This window comes from Trachurus japonicus, chromosome 19 (genome assembly GCF_045865225.1).
Source record: "Trachurus japonicus isolate A0001 chromosome 19, Traja_1.0".
In the NCBI taxonomy this organism is placed as follows: domain Eukaryota; kingdom Metazoa; phylum Chordata; class Actinopteri; order Carangiformes; family Carangidae; genus Trachurus; species Trachurus japonicus.
The window spans coordinates 23053207-23067510 of NC_140925.1; the positions used below are offsets into that span (position 1 = coordinate 23053207).

The following is a 14304-nucleotide window of genomic DNA, read 5'->3' on the forward strand; positions in this document are numbered from 1 at the left end:
ATTTTGCAGCTTCCTCACACTGACTGCTCACAGGTAAGAGGCTGTAATAGAGCTCGCCATCATCTATTCAAACATGAGTCATTAAAACGTATACATCAAGTTTATCTTTGAACTGTCAGCTCTACAGTAGCTTCAACTCTTCACGGCAAGAGGCATAACAAAGACCTCAGAAATACTGAAAGGCAGCATGCAAAGCGTAAGGTGGAGGAGAGGGGCTTAGATACTGGGATACCCACTTTTGCAGCTGTAATTTGGACTCAGTAGCAACATCAGACATAATAGCTAATAGGGACTGGAAAAGCATATATTTATTTATGTTTCACAACATTAAATTACACCTTTATGTAATATCACATTACACAAAACAGACAGAAGTGACATAATCTCAAGGTCTTTCTTTAGCCTTTTATTAGGCCGATATACTATATGTTTATATAGAGGACAGCAACATATACCACAGGAGTCAAAGGGAGAAACATGAACCAACGCATAGTTAAGTTATATAGAATTATAATCACATAGTTAGTAGTAATAATCGTGAAAGGTGAAAATAATAGGATGAATGAAGGATTTTTTCAAATGTAGCCTATTAGGATTTTGCTAATTTTGTTTTGAACCTTAATTCCTTATTCTCTGGAGTCACAAGGAAGCACAGCATCTCCTTCAACTCTGAATATTCTGCCCCGATTTAAGTGTGCGATGGCATTTCCCCGTAGTGTTTTTCACATGATCAACATTCACACAGTGGTGCTGGCAGTGCTGGAACTTCCTGTGCTCATGGGGCCTTAAGGAGTAAACAGCAGAGCGCCATCTCCTGGCTGAGCTCCATCCATAAAACTGGATTACATTTTTATTCACTTTTTTTTTTTTTTTTTTTTTGAGTAATGTATTTTTGGTTGACATATGACAGACACAACAGTAAATCAGAGTTATTTGATTGATACAAGATAAAAATGGAGGAATCATTTTCAGGATATATGACCATAATTCTGCTTATATTTCTTTTTTACCATCAGGAAATTATGAATGAACTTGGTCATCTATTATTGAAAGATTGAAAGATATATTTTTTTTAATTAAGCTCAGCTAATGTTTCATATTGTTTCCAATTTCTTGTCAATATTGAAGTGTTAGTCACATAATTAACACCTTACATTAATCAGTATATATTTATATTTCTAGATTTGTGGTTGCTAAACTCAACAAGTAATGACAATATTCTAATTTGATATCAACTAATTTAAAAGTGGTAAAAGGTTACTATCACTTTAATTTTTGAATCATTACATTGTCATTGTCTGCGTCTTGACCTTGCTAGCAGATTTATAAAGGCAATGATGGGAGTTAAATAGTAAACAGTCACTATTTCATAGCAGCTAATATTCCCATTACCTTATTTAAACCATCATCAAATCATAAATCCTGTTCTGTGTTGAGTGAATCTTTGAACCGAGGTTAGACCAAGGACAGTTTGACAATGGCCTGATGATAAAATGAATGAACAAACAGTTGGGTCAAAGTGACCCAATATATTTACAGGAACGAGACAGAACTTTTTGGAGTGTGGTGCTGCTCCATGTTTCCTCAGCAGAGAGCTGATGAACTGCCTCTCTGGTGACTGCACAGCTGCACTGAGATAAACATTTGTCCTCTGCTCATAAATAAGTTTCACCCACTGTTTCCCATATTTTCCTTTTCAAACACACACACGCACACACCAAAGAAAGATAAACACCATTAAACCTGAAAAGCGAGTTAGTCACTTCCGCTCATAATTGTTGTTATAATTAATGCAGCTGCTGACGCAGAGGGTTAAGTTTGTGTTAAATCCTCTCGCTGTTGAGAAACGTGTATATTTGATAAGTGGAAGCCTGGAAGGAAAAGCACCCTGGTTTACTGCAAGTCATTCAGCCTTGACACGACAAAATAAACTCACTGGTATTTATCCAGTGTGATTACATAACCAATTAAGATTTGCTATTTCACCAGAATACTCCAGATTAAATTGAAAATTAAACGTTAGAATTGAATTCCTTGAGCTTTGTCAATATCCATCTATTGACAAAGCCCAAGGAATTCAATTTTCATATATTGGACATACAGCATACAATTATATACATAAAATATTATAAAAAGTTCCTTGAACAATGAACTAACAGGGCAACCTGAGATCAGAGGATGTGTGTTCCTTATTTGGCTCAGAAGAATTCAAACCCACCTGAACTTAAGGAGGTCCGACTTTACAAGCAGCTCTTACAGTAAATGGCGCGGAGGAAGCCCATACATAGCGTGAGAGCAGAGGTTGTCTTCACAGCATTAAATCACAGTTTCATCATGTAGAAATGTCTGAGTCATGAAATAGGACCCTCCTTCTCCTAACTGCTTTAAAAGGGCACAAAACTTGCTTCCCATTCAGAATTTGATGAAAGAGAACTTGCTTGTGTGCTATTTATTATTTATTTTTAATCCTAAAGTTATTTATTTTCTATTTATTCCTTGTTTATCTCCTTTTGAGAGTCCCTTAATCTTTATTTCCAAATGTTTTTATTTCTACACACACCTTTCTCTTACCTGTCCTTTTTTCTCCTCCTCATTCCACTTCCTCTCTCTCTGTCATTGTATCTCCCTGACTCCAACCCACTTTTATCCTTCAATAACCAAGTCAGAGAGGGTCATCTCTATACAGGTAATTGCGATCAATTACATTTTTGTAATTTAGTTTTTCTTTCAATGAGTCCTGAAGACATATTTTTTTTCTCGGAAACACCTTCAATTCTTTGTGATACTGATTTTGTTGTTCACTCTTTCTTCTTGTTGCAGAAAACCACAGAAGAGGCATGTACCTGCAGATAACGCTAGATGGCAGAGTGTCAGGAAGTGATGTTCAGACTCCTTACAGTAAGTGTTATTAATAATATACACTATATGTTGGCCCAAATTTAGCAAATGTATCATTTCAAATACAATACATCCACACATGACATTGCATAATTCGAGAACTAGAAATCTGAGATCAATCAGCAAGAGTTTTATGAAGATACAACAGAATTGTCCTTTTTTATTTTATCTATTTCTGTTTGAGCTGTTTATTCCTGTTTGAGCTCTTACAAACCTTTTTCCAATGTGGTTTCCTTCCACAAATGGCAAATAAACTGACTCTGACTCTGAGAATATGAATGTGCTTCTGTGTTTCCAGGTGTGCTGCAGCTGAAATCAGTGAAACCCGGTCATACAGTTATCAAGGGACAGTCATCATCCATGTTTCTGTGTGTGGACAGTAGAGGCCATTTGAGGGGGCAGGTACAGTATAAGCAAATAAATCTTCAGCATCCTTTGGTATCTTTGTCTTTCTAGTGACTCACTGGTGCTTCTGTTGCTACTTTCAGAGAGTCTACACAGAGGATGACTGCACCTTCCAAGAGCTGCTGCTGGCAGATGGATATACCCGTTTCCTTTCTTCGCACCACGGTTTCCCTGTGTCCCTGGCATCAAAGCATTTCCCAGATCGACACGCAGTCCCCTTCACTCGATTCCTACCGCTCAGGAATACTCTGAGCAGGGACAGTGTGTCAGAGCAGACACCAAACAGTGAGAGATATTTCAACGTGGACTCTGATGACCTTCTTGGAATGGACGTTAACTCTATGGTCAGTCCTCAGTTCTCAATGGAAAAGTAAAGATAATGAACTGCACTTATCTTTGTATTTGCACCTTCTGAAAATGTACTTTTCATTTATGAGGTAAAACTTGCATTTTTTTTTTTTTTTTTGAGATGGGCAGGCTAGTCTTTTCAGTTCTCATTATGTTTCTATTAGGGCAATATTATTTAAATGTATTTATTTATTGTGTATTTATAAGTGTCTTGAGAACCTTAACAGGTTTTCTGATTTTAGTTGTTTGAGATTATGTTTGTGCCTAAGTAAGAAATGTTCAATGTTTGGCAACATGATGTTATGTGAGGCTTTTGGAGTTTCTCTGAATTGGAAATCTGGAAAGTCCAGTAAGCTAATGTTTGTACTAAGTGTGTTTATCAGACTGCAGAGAACTTTGGAATGAAAATAAACATGATATAAATTTCACGTTTGTTTGTCTGCCAAGAACTGACACAGCAGTGAAACGAAACTGTTTAACAAAGTAGAGAGTGGAGGATGAGAGAAAATCATTCTGACCAGGGATCACAGCCTTCACAGTGCAGTGAGGAAATGAAACTGATTATTATGAGGAGCAGGAGCGCCCTCTAGTGGATAAATAGTGATGGAAAACTGTCCTAACCCATTTTGCTTATGAGCTCTGGTGAGCATGTGAGTTGCTGCATGTCTTAAGTTGGCCAAACCTTAAAAAAAAAAAATTAATTAAAAAAAAAGTCAGTTGGATGATATTCACGAGTTTGTTTCGTATTTGGTTGACCAGTGGATTTTCCCATAACAACAACATAATGATCCTTTCTGTGAACTACAGAATGGGCAGCTGCCATAAATTGTCTGTGTGATGTAAAGCGTTAAAGGCAATTCTATCATATTTTATTATTTCTATATTTTATGATGTGTCATCTCAGGCTTTATTCACTAAAGTGACACCTTGATCTTTGCAGTGAGGGTCAAAATAAGTGACCTCATTTCAAAATAAAATCCTCACTGGTCCCTTGTTTATTATTTGCCATAGCATAGGAAAAGGGGGATTTCACGAGGGATGTACATTATGTCATGAATATTGTTTTCACTGAAAACTGACAAAAATTAAAATTACATGTAACTGCTCTAGCTACAACATACTAGCACCAGCATAAACCTGATTGTGTAATACAAACTTTTCTGAAAAAATGTGCCTAAAAATATTTAGTTTAGTCCAAAAGCGTTGCATCATCTATTATCACATTATTTTTCCCCACTTCACAGACAGAAACAGGAAGCGAGTTGGTGATTATTATGGAAATGTGTTTTTGTTTTTTTTCTCACTGGCTGATCATGTTTTTATGTCACAAAACGTTTATTTCATTATCCTCTCTTTACTGGTAAACTTACATCAGTAACACTATACAGTAAACTAAGACACATTATTTAAGCCATTTACAATAGCAATGTCACATTAGCGCACATACCTTCCATGATGTCGTGGAAAGTCTAATGCGTTCTAGTGAAATCGAGAGCAAAGTTATTAGAAGCTGCAGCCACTGTGGAAAAGGTGAAACACAGAGTCAGTCTGGCAGCCTTCACTGACTACATGTTGTGTTTAGAGATGCTGTTGCCCGAGCAGTGAAACATTAGGTTTAGTTGCGTTTCTCTAGTTTGTTATATTCTATATCCTCCAAAAATTTACAGTAGCTACAGTATATCTGATAGGCTAATGTTGTTTTTTAGTGGCAACAATGAAGAATCTCTAAATAATAACTCAATACCACAAGCGACCATACAGTAAATAACATGGCTTCTTTTAAGAAAATTAATAAAATATAATCTTTATTAAAAACTGCATAATTAAGCAGATAAATAGCAAACTTCTGCCATAGCAATCAAAACTTTCCTTTTCAACACGAGCACAGTAAGTATTGCTATAGTGTTGTATTACAGCATGATAAAGGTCACGTCAGTCGCTTCAGGTCACATAAGCCAAAACTACACAAGTGTGAACTTTGTACAGAAGAATGTTGAGAATGTGGGGTTGCGTTACAAGAGAGTTTATCTCAGTCTGTTTGCAGTGACAGCTCTGCTGGTGTTGAGTTTTGATGAGACATGACATCTATATTGCCAATAATCTATCTGCTTCCATTGCGAACATTGAGGCACAAAGTGACAGTACTAAGACATCACAGTTTGTTTCAAGGCACAGACATTCAGAAAGTCATTTACATCTCAAACACAAGCTGATAGCATTAATAAATAAAACAGCTCATATTATATTTATATCATGACCCTGAGAATGTGAAATGTGCTCACTTTATGTCTTTTTCTTGCTTTTTTGAGGTTGTATAATACAAAAGTTGCATTTCAGTGACATTTAGCTTGCTGGTGCTGCAATAAATAACTGTAAATGACCATAAACAAAAGGCAATAAAAAGGTTATCAGTGGGTATATTTGTGGTAAAATGTTGTGGTTTTACACCATTTTCTTTTTGTTTGCTTCTCTCTTCAGAAGCCATAATTCTCAACTCATCTTTCATCTTCTTTCTCTTTCATTTTGCTTGTATATTCATTTTTCAATACCTAGTGTGTTTTGACAAGTGTACAAAACACACCTCCTTAAACCTGAGTGACCAATGGCTCCCTCAGATACATGTTTCCGCCTCTGAACTCCGTGCTCTGCTCTGAACACAGTCCACCCAGCAAAGTCCCATTCAGGGGGTTGCAGATGCCTTCAATGGCATAATAACCCTCCTCTGGATCCCTGTCCTCTTCTTCTATTTCCTCCTCTTCTGCCTCCTCGTCTTCCCACAGTGATGTCTGGACATGGGTGTACGCAGTTTGATCCTCACATTCAGTCTCCCGGTGGTAGAAGTAGCTAAAATTGGACACTATGACAGGCACTGGCAGTGAGATGGTGAGCACGCCAGCAATGGCACACATTGAGCCCACCAGCTTACCCCACACTGTTTCTGGATGCATGTCACCATATCCCACGGTGGTCATGGTGACGACCGCCCACCAGAAGGCGTGTGGTATGCTGATAAAGTCAGTGTTGGTGTGGTCAACCTCGGCAAAGTAGATGGCGCTGGAGAAGAGGATGACGCCAATAAAGAGGAAGAAGATAAGCAGGCCCAGCTCACGCATGCTGGCCCTCAATGTCTGACCCAGGATCTGTAGGCCCTTGGAGTGACGGGACAACTTGAAGATCCTGAACACCCTCACTAACCTGATGACTCTGATGATAGCCAAGGATGTTGCTGGGCTGGCGTCATTGTCCTTGGCCAGCTCCGTTCCCAGGGTGACAAAGTAGGGCAGGATGGCGCTGAAATCGATGATGTTCATGACGTCCTTAAAGAAGTGCGTCTTACTGGGAGCACAAGCGAAGCGCATGACGAGCTCAAAGGAGAACCAGCATATACACATGGTCTCCACCAAAAAGAACGGGTCATGGAAGACACTCTGTGGAGGAGGCATGGTCTCGGATACATTCTTTGCCTGGGCATGGTACTTGTAGAAATATTCCTGAAAAGCAGAGGACAGGGAAAATATAAAATGTATTAAGTAAAAAAGGTTAAAAATAGGTCTACTTTGCACACCAGAAGTAGCTCCAAAGCTTATTTTTATTATTACCTCATAGTATGTGAGGTTTCGGGTACACAGCCCTTCTTCAGACGTGAACATGGTGTTTTTGTTCACCTGGTTCATGTCTGAAGAAGGGCTGTGTACCCGAAACCTCACATATGAAGTGATAGTAAGAATAAGCTTTGGAGCTACTTCTGATGTGCAGACCTTATGTTTTGCTACTTTAATAAGAATTAAATGACAACAAAGATAAGTTTTTCAAATTGTAAACATGACAACATCTTTAAAAAATGTAAAGTTAAAGCAGAAGTAAGCGGAATGTTTGTGTTAATGTAAGTCTTAAATAGTTCTATCTTCCGACAGCAATCACTTACATAGTGTTTGGTCTGAAACACGGGTCTGTCAGTCACTCTGCTCTGCTGTAAGCCGAGGAGAAAACTTTCCTTGTATCCTACAACCTTTATCCAATGAGGAGAGAGAACGGCATAAAGGGGTGGTCCTCTCTGTGTGTGCAGCCATATGCGCAGGAATGTGGTGACCAAGGGGGCAGTTGTCGGTCTGAGAAGTGAAGCTCACTTCCGCGTTCAAAAAGCTGCAATCCCCTCGGCTGTCGCTGGGGGCTGGCTCCAGAAGGGAGCAACTCCAATTGAGCCCCATGTTAAAATAGCCGATTTTACAGCTTTAAAAAACATATTTACAGCCTGGTACATTTCATTTTTTTGGTCTCAACCGATAGTTTCTACCCCCGCACACACTCTGAGGGGGGTGAATTTTTTTTAAACTCTACCGTTTTACTGTTATTAGGTTTAAAGTTCTGGCCAATTAGGGCGCAGAACCGTTGAGTGACAGGTCCGGTGACCGCTGCTACGAGGCCAGTGGGCGGGCTCTCGGCCGGCCAACGGCCGCACCGCTCCAAATATGGCAAGTAGAATCCAACATGGCGCGGCTCAAACCCCGGTAGTAGCGGCACAAAACAGACTCCCCCAAACCAATGGGTGACATCACGGGTGCTACGTCCATTCTTTTTACAGTCTATGGTGGTGACGTAGGGACGAGGGCGGGGACTGCTAACTCCATCGACTGACAGGAAGTTAGCCAAAACGACCGGATCGCTTACTTCTGCTTTAAGTTGTACTGTAAGTGCTTATTCACTTATTCAAAGATTGTATGACTTTCAACTTTGTATGGCAATTACGAGGCTAAAAACAACATCTAGTTAACATGACACAGGGAATCAAAGCAGAGCCTGGGTCTTTCCAAAAGTAACTTGTTTGTTTGATTTGTACAATAGCCAAAAGTGTTTATCGCAGAGATTTAGTGTGGCACATGAAAGTTCATAAATTAGTGAATTGACATATGGCTCAGTTTTTGTACGAGTTAGGAAAACATGATATAATATATGACAGCCATTGGTAGGCTGCCTAGATTTTTTTGTTACTTTGGACACACCCAAGTTTCCGGGCTTCATATTCACCACATGGCCATGAGTGGTATCAATCTTCTCATCCCTCTTGACAGAAAGTGAATAAAAAGTGGTTTACATAGTACTGCTGAGATACTGTTTCGCGGTGTCCTATTAAACTACATTGAATTTCAGTATGTTGTCCGCCATCTCATTGGTTCACACTTTTGGCAGCATCATAAAAGCGCCTGACATCTGCGGCTTTACATTTCAATCATAGCTGTAGCAATCTCTTTTTCAGTCCACCTGTCATTCCATCTTCCGTATCAGTTAGCATTACACTCAGGCTTTAGATGGTGGCTGTTAAAAACATCTTACACGCAACGTCGAGTCAGAAGCATGGAAAGGGATCATATGGAAATGTTAAAGGTTTCAGCATGCTGTAATGGTCTGCGTGTAATATATAAAGTTTCAAGACAGTTTAAACGATCCTGGTGTATTCCTGTGGCTTTTCAGTAGCAGGTCAGTGACAGTGTTTATTGCTAAAGGTGGACATCTATGTGTTGATCTCCTCCAAGGGCTCTCCTAAGACTATATATAACCCTGTGAGATCTTCGCAGAGAAACATGAGCGTCTCACAGCACCTCTCCTCATCCATCTCCACCTTCGTCGCTATCCCGTCTCCCTGGCCACTACCGCCGAGTAACATTGCCAATGCAGTTCAGTGGGTCTGCCGCTGACTTGGAAAGGACTAAGTTACAGTAGTTTCCTGGCAGCTCGTTTGTGCAAAGGCAGCCTGGCCTAGCACAGCAGTCCTGGAGGAATGTGTTAACATGACCCAGTGTATGCTACTCATCCTCTGAGACCTTTTAGTCTCCGGTTCTAAGCCACCAGAAAGCTCTGGCTCACCTTTGTGTATGTGTTCGGTCACTTGTGTGACCTTCTATTAACACACCTAACTGTCTCTTCACCATGTCTTACCTCACCTTTTATTTGTACTCCGGGCCCCACCCTTTACTCCCTCTACCCTTTAGCACTTCCTGAATCCAAGTGTATCAAATTTAACAGCCGACTAAAATAATCACACCATAAGCTTCTCCTAAGTCTCTCCCTCATTCTCTTGCCGTCTCTCTGGTCTGCTTCCAGACATATTGGCCAATAGTTTTCCCCATGTCAGTATTTTTCCTTTTAACACACTGTAGTACTCACCAAGTGTGTGTTTACCCAAACACCTGCTTCCAGTGGGATCAGGTTTCCCTCTGACCGAAGCAGCCACACTCATCCCATTCAAGTCCTAATGCCCTGGTGGTTTGATTCAGGCCTTTTTAAGAATCTGTTTTAACAAGTTGAATTTAATCATCTCGTTTGATATTGGACATAGAGATAAGAAAACCATTACGTAGTAGGGTTAATTTTTTTAAGAGACTCAACAGAAGTTTGGATTTTGATATAATTCAGTCCAATTTCCCGATACTTGTTGTATTGCCATCCAATCTGTTTCTATATAGATCCTCTAAAGGCGACTAAAATATCTGTTTTAAAGGATATTACAATACTTACCATTGACTCTCCTCGTCGTGATATTCAACTTTTCTGAAATTTGAAATTACTTCATAAAAACAAAACAAAAAACTCTTCACGTTGTTCATCCTCCCAAACCTACAGCAACACATGAATCACAACATTTCCTACCTCTCGTGACTCTTTCTCATTCCTGAAGTCAGGCAGCGTCTCCAGGCAGAAGATGAGGATGGACACCACAATGACCATAACACTGATAATGGCTATGATACGGGCCCCCGACGATGACTCAGGGTGCTCAAACAACATCCACAGTCTTTTCTGGATTTCATTGCTCGGCAGCGGCCTTTCCTCCTCTTTGGGAAAACCTTCGTCCTCCTTGAAGCGGCTCATGATTTCCTCTCCAAGCTCGTAGAACATCAGCTCGTCCATGAAGATGTCCAGGGGGATGTTTGCTGGCCTGCGTAGCCTCCCGCCTGACTGGTAAAAGTACAGAATGGCATCAAAGCAGGCCCGATTGCGGTCCAGGAAGAGCTCATTCCGAAGGGGGTCAAAGTACCGTGACCTCCTCCTGGGGTCACCAAGCAAGGAGTCAGGGAACTGGGCTAAGGTGCGAAGCTGTGTTTCATAACGCATCCCTGAGACATTGATGGCAAGTCTTTCACTCAACGCCCATCCGCTCCTCCATAGAGACCCGGAACGTCTGCTCTCTTTCTTCTTCTCCGTCTCATGTCCTTTGATCTCCTTCTCTCCTTTTTCCTCGCTGTTGAGCTGGTTCTTCAGCTGTTTATCGTTATCTCCATCGTTCTCTTTCCTTCTGCCTCCTCTTTCGTCATCCTGTGGGTCAATGCTGTCCATCCCTTGAAGTATCCCAGCCCGGGCGACGAGGCAAAGCACTCTCCTGAGAATCTGGAGAACAAGTGGACTTAAAAGCAAACCGTGTCTGAAACCAGAGGGACAGCTCCATCAGTGGATTCGGTTTTCAACTGATAAGCATTATAGACAGAACTAAAAGCAGGTGGCTGAAGGGTTGGCTCTTAAATGTTTCCATGACAGATTCAATCACAGTTAAGAGATTCTCATTCACCTCAAAATAATCATTATATCTTATTTCAAAGGTGAACTGTGGATTATATAAACTACAAGAAACAAGCCACGTTAGTTCCCAGTAAATGAGATGAAAGTATTTACTCACTAAATGTGAAGCAGCTGCTGACAGACGCTAATGGCAGGATGAAAAATCACATTGTTCGCCTCCCGTGGCTCATCAGGTTGTCCATCTTTCTTTCTGTCATCATGTCCGTCCGTCATACACTCAAAGTCCTTGTTTGGCCTTCAATCAATACCCACACACAGGTCTACTGACAAACTGGCTACACTCACTCCCTGGCTAGCTTGTACACAACCTGTGCTTCCAGTTGTTTGCTCTGGGAACATCCACGATGCTGTCCTGTCCCTCGCTGCCTCACGTTGTCTGTCTCGAAATTTTTTGGGAATGCTGTCCTGTTGAAATTCAATCTCTCCGGACCCCACCAACCCCTCCCTGTCCTTTCCCTCCATTTTAGCTATGGGGCATGTCAACCTTCAACCTCCCTATCAAATGTCACGTTTGCCTGGCACCGCATGGTGTGACTCTAAAAAGTATGGTACTCATGGACTGACAGAGGTCTCTCACTGTACCTTGTTAAACCAAGTACAGTGAGAATTTTTAGAGAGTGACAAGTGAAAAAATGAGGCTCATTATCGCAAAATGATTTGATTAGAAAAAGTGTTACCTAAAAATAAAACATAATGGATTAAGCTCTGCAGTTGTAAAAAAAAAAAAAAAAAAAGAATAAATATAAACCTGTTGTGTCCAGATGAGCAACACTTTTTCTAAAGTAAAATATGCTTGTAAAAAGCTAATTTTGTGAACCTGGACTCATGCCTAAGTTAAAGCAGAATGTTTGTGTTAAAAGTCTTAAATAGTTAGGCTATATCTTCCGACGGCAATCACTTATAGTGTTTGGTCTGAAACAGGGGTCTGTCAGTCACTCTGCTCTGCTGTAAGCCGAGGAGAAAACTTTCCTTGTATCCTACAACCTTTATCCAATGAGGAGAGAGAACGACATAAAGGGGCGGTCCTCTCTGTGTGTGCAGCCAAGGGATGCGCGTGAATGTGGTGACGTAGGGACGAGGGCGGGGACTGCTAACTCCATCTGCTGACAGGAAGTTAGCCAAAATGACCGGATCGCTTACTTCTCCTTTAAGTCCATGGTACATAAAGGTAATTTTGGTCATTTCAGAGAACAGACTTTGATGTTCATGTTGTCATCATGTGCATGTTTTGCTGTTGTTTATGAACTATAACTACCATTTTTGTTTTATAAACCTACAGTTGCTACCTGTGATGTTAGCATTGACATGGCTGTTTTGCTAGATAATGAGATGTAGCAGTGAAAAGGTTAAGGCAGCACAGTAGAGGCTGTTGTAAGGACGTGAAAAATAAGGTTGTTTTCTTTTCTTGCAAGACCCTTTACACAGCAGACACTTTCACTCGTCCCTTGTAATGAATAACAGTGAAGATGGCCGACTTCCATTAACTGTCCCAGCAAAGCCATTCAATCAGTCAGCACACACCGTAAGTGTAGCCTATTGCAGCCATTAATTATTAAATACACATTTTGCTTTTTTCTGCTTTGCTTGCTTATTTATTTATTTATTTTAGCTTTCAGTTCCCCTGTCATTTCAAGGTTGATGATGATGCTTTGAATTCAAAGATAATTGGACCCTTGTTTTCACTTCACCATCGCTTCCAAATCATGATCAGCCCCTGCCAGTCGCTCAATCTGTTGCTCATCCCCACAGGACGCCTGTGTGTCACACGACATGCTTCAGCAGGAAAAAAAACAACCTCCTCGTGAACCTCAGAGGGCTGAATATTAGCTATGATGGAGATATAGATGTAAAATCATGGCTTCAGCTCCCATACAAAGGGACAATGTAATCTAATTACTGCAAATTGACGAAACAAGCTTAATATTATTTATTTTGTGGGTATAATTTCTGTTTAAGACATTTGTCAGTAGGCCAAAGAGATAATCTGCTGGCAAAGAGAAATGCTTTCCGTTGAAATACTGTCAAAATACAATTATTTAGATTATTAATGATACAACTGTCTTTGACCTAACCTGTTCAACCTGTGAGTTTGTCATGTGAATATTTGAAGTCAAGGTATATTGGCCAGAGACCAAAATGAAAATGCCAAAATGTACCACTTAAAAAGGACAAAGTACAAATTTTGAGACAGAATTATTACAAAACACTTCATTGTAATAATGCTGATAATATTGATTACTGCAGTTTTTTTTGTCAGTAGCTTTCATATCTTTGGTTCATTTTGAGTTTGTGTTTGAAACTAGTAATGTACCCTATGTAATGTATTTTTTTAAAACTGTGATATGATGCTCAAGGATAAATCACCAAATCAATAAGATATACTGTTATTAGTCTGAACCTACTAAAGTTAACACTACTGTGTATCACCACCAGAGGGAGGTGACGTTTTGGTCAGGAGAAAAAACTGGGAAAGGCCTCAATTGCTCATAGCTGCCTTCACTTGGAGAGAAATACACTGCTCACCTTGCTGATACATATTAAATTAAATTGTGTGGATATTAAGAATGCATCAAGCAATCCCTCTGGCTTTTTGTGTTTAAAATATGTGAAAATAAAATATATAATGGTTATTTTGTGATTGTTATACCCTTAGCATTGTGTTACATCAGTTTCGAGAGGAGATTTCCTTTGACTGAGCTCCAAATTGGCTTTAAATTCTTTAGTTGTCATGCAGCTATGTGGCCACAGATGTAACACCACAGAGGCCGTGTTTGAAATGAACAGTGTGTATACATAAGCAGAAAATTGGTGACTCATCAGACCACATTACTATTTCTTGCCATGTGGTCCTTACACTAACATATGGTTCACAGCCTACATAGTGGATATAAGCATTTTTTTCTTTAAAGCAATCCTGTGCTGATTTTTCTGCATGTGTATTTATAACCCAAGTTCAGCATTACAGTAAAAAATCTTTTTTCTTTGCTTTCCTCTTTTTTCCAAAATCTGTATTTTTCTTCTCGAGTCCAGGAACAGAATTATTCTGAATTAGTATCAAATATTTCATGTTGGTGTCTGGTT

At 40.0% G+C, this 14304-nt stretch overlaps 2 protein-coding genes across 3 annotated transcripts; one reads left to right on the forward strand and one right to left on the reverse strand.

The window, feature by feature from the left end:
* The first annotated feature begins 2538 nt into the window (after positions 1 to 2538).
* Positions 2539 to 3677, forward strand: LOC146968060 (fibroblast growth factor 21-like). The gene is made up of 4 exons (XM_085761023.1): positions 2539 to 2686; positions 2821 to 2898; positions 3197 to 3300; positions 3387 to 3677. Exons 1-4 carry the CDS (start codon positions 2539 to 2541, stop codon positions 3675 to 3677), a joined length of 621 nt encoding a protein of 206 aa, XP_085617149.1.
* A 1767-nt stretch (positions 3678 to 5444) lies between these two features.
* On the reverse strand, positions 5445 to 11829 carry LOC146968061 (potassium voltage-gated channel subfamily A member 7-like). Of its 2 annotated transcripts, none has more exons than XM_085761025.1 (3): positions 11321 to 11829; positions 10297 to 11034; positions 5445 to 7142 (listed from the first exon to the last, which is right to left on the reverse strand). In XM_085761025.1, the coding sequence occupies exons 2-3, from the start codon at positions 10981 to 10983 to the stop codon at positions 6237 to 6239; spliced, it is 1593 nt and encodes a 530-aa protein (XP_085617151.1). In that variant the 5' UTR covers positions 10984 to 11034; positions 11321 to 11829; the 3' UTR covers positions 5445 to 6236. The 2 variants fall into 2 exon arrangements, with proteins under 2 accessions (XP_085617151.1, XP_085617150.1); XM_085761024.1 differs by having other exon boundaries at positions 10297 to 11068; positions 11321 to 11827.
* Between the last annotated feature and the right edge of the window lie 2475 nt (positions 11830 to 14304).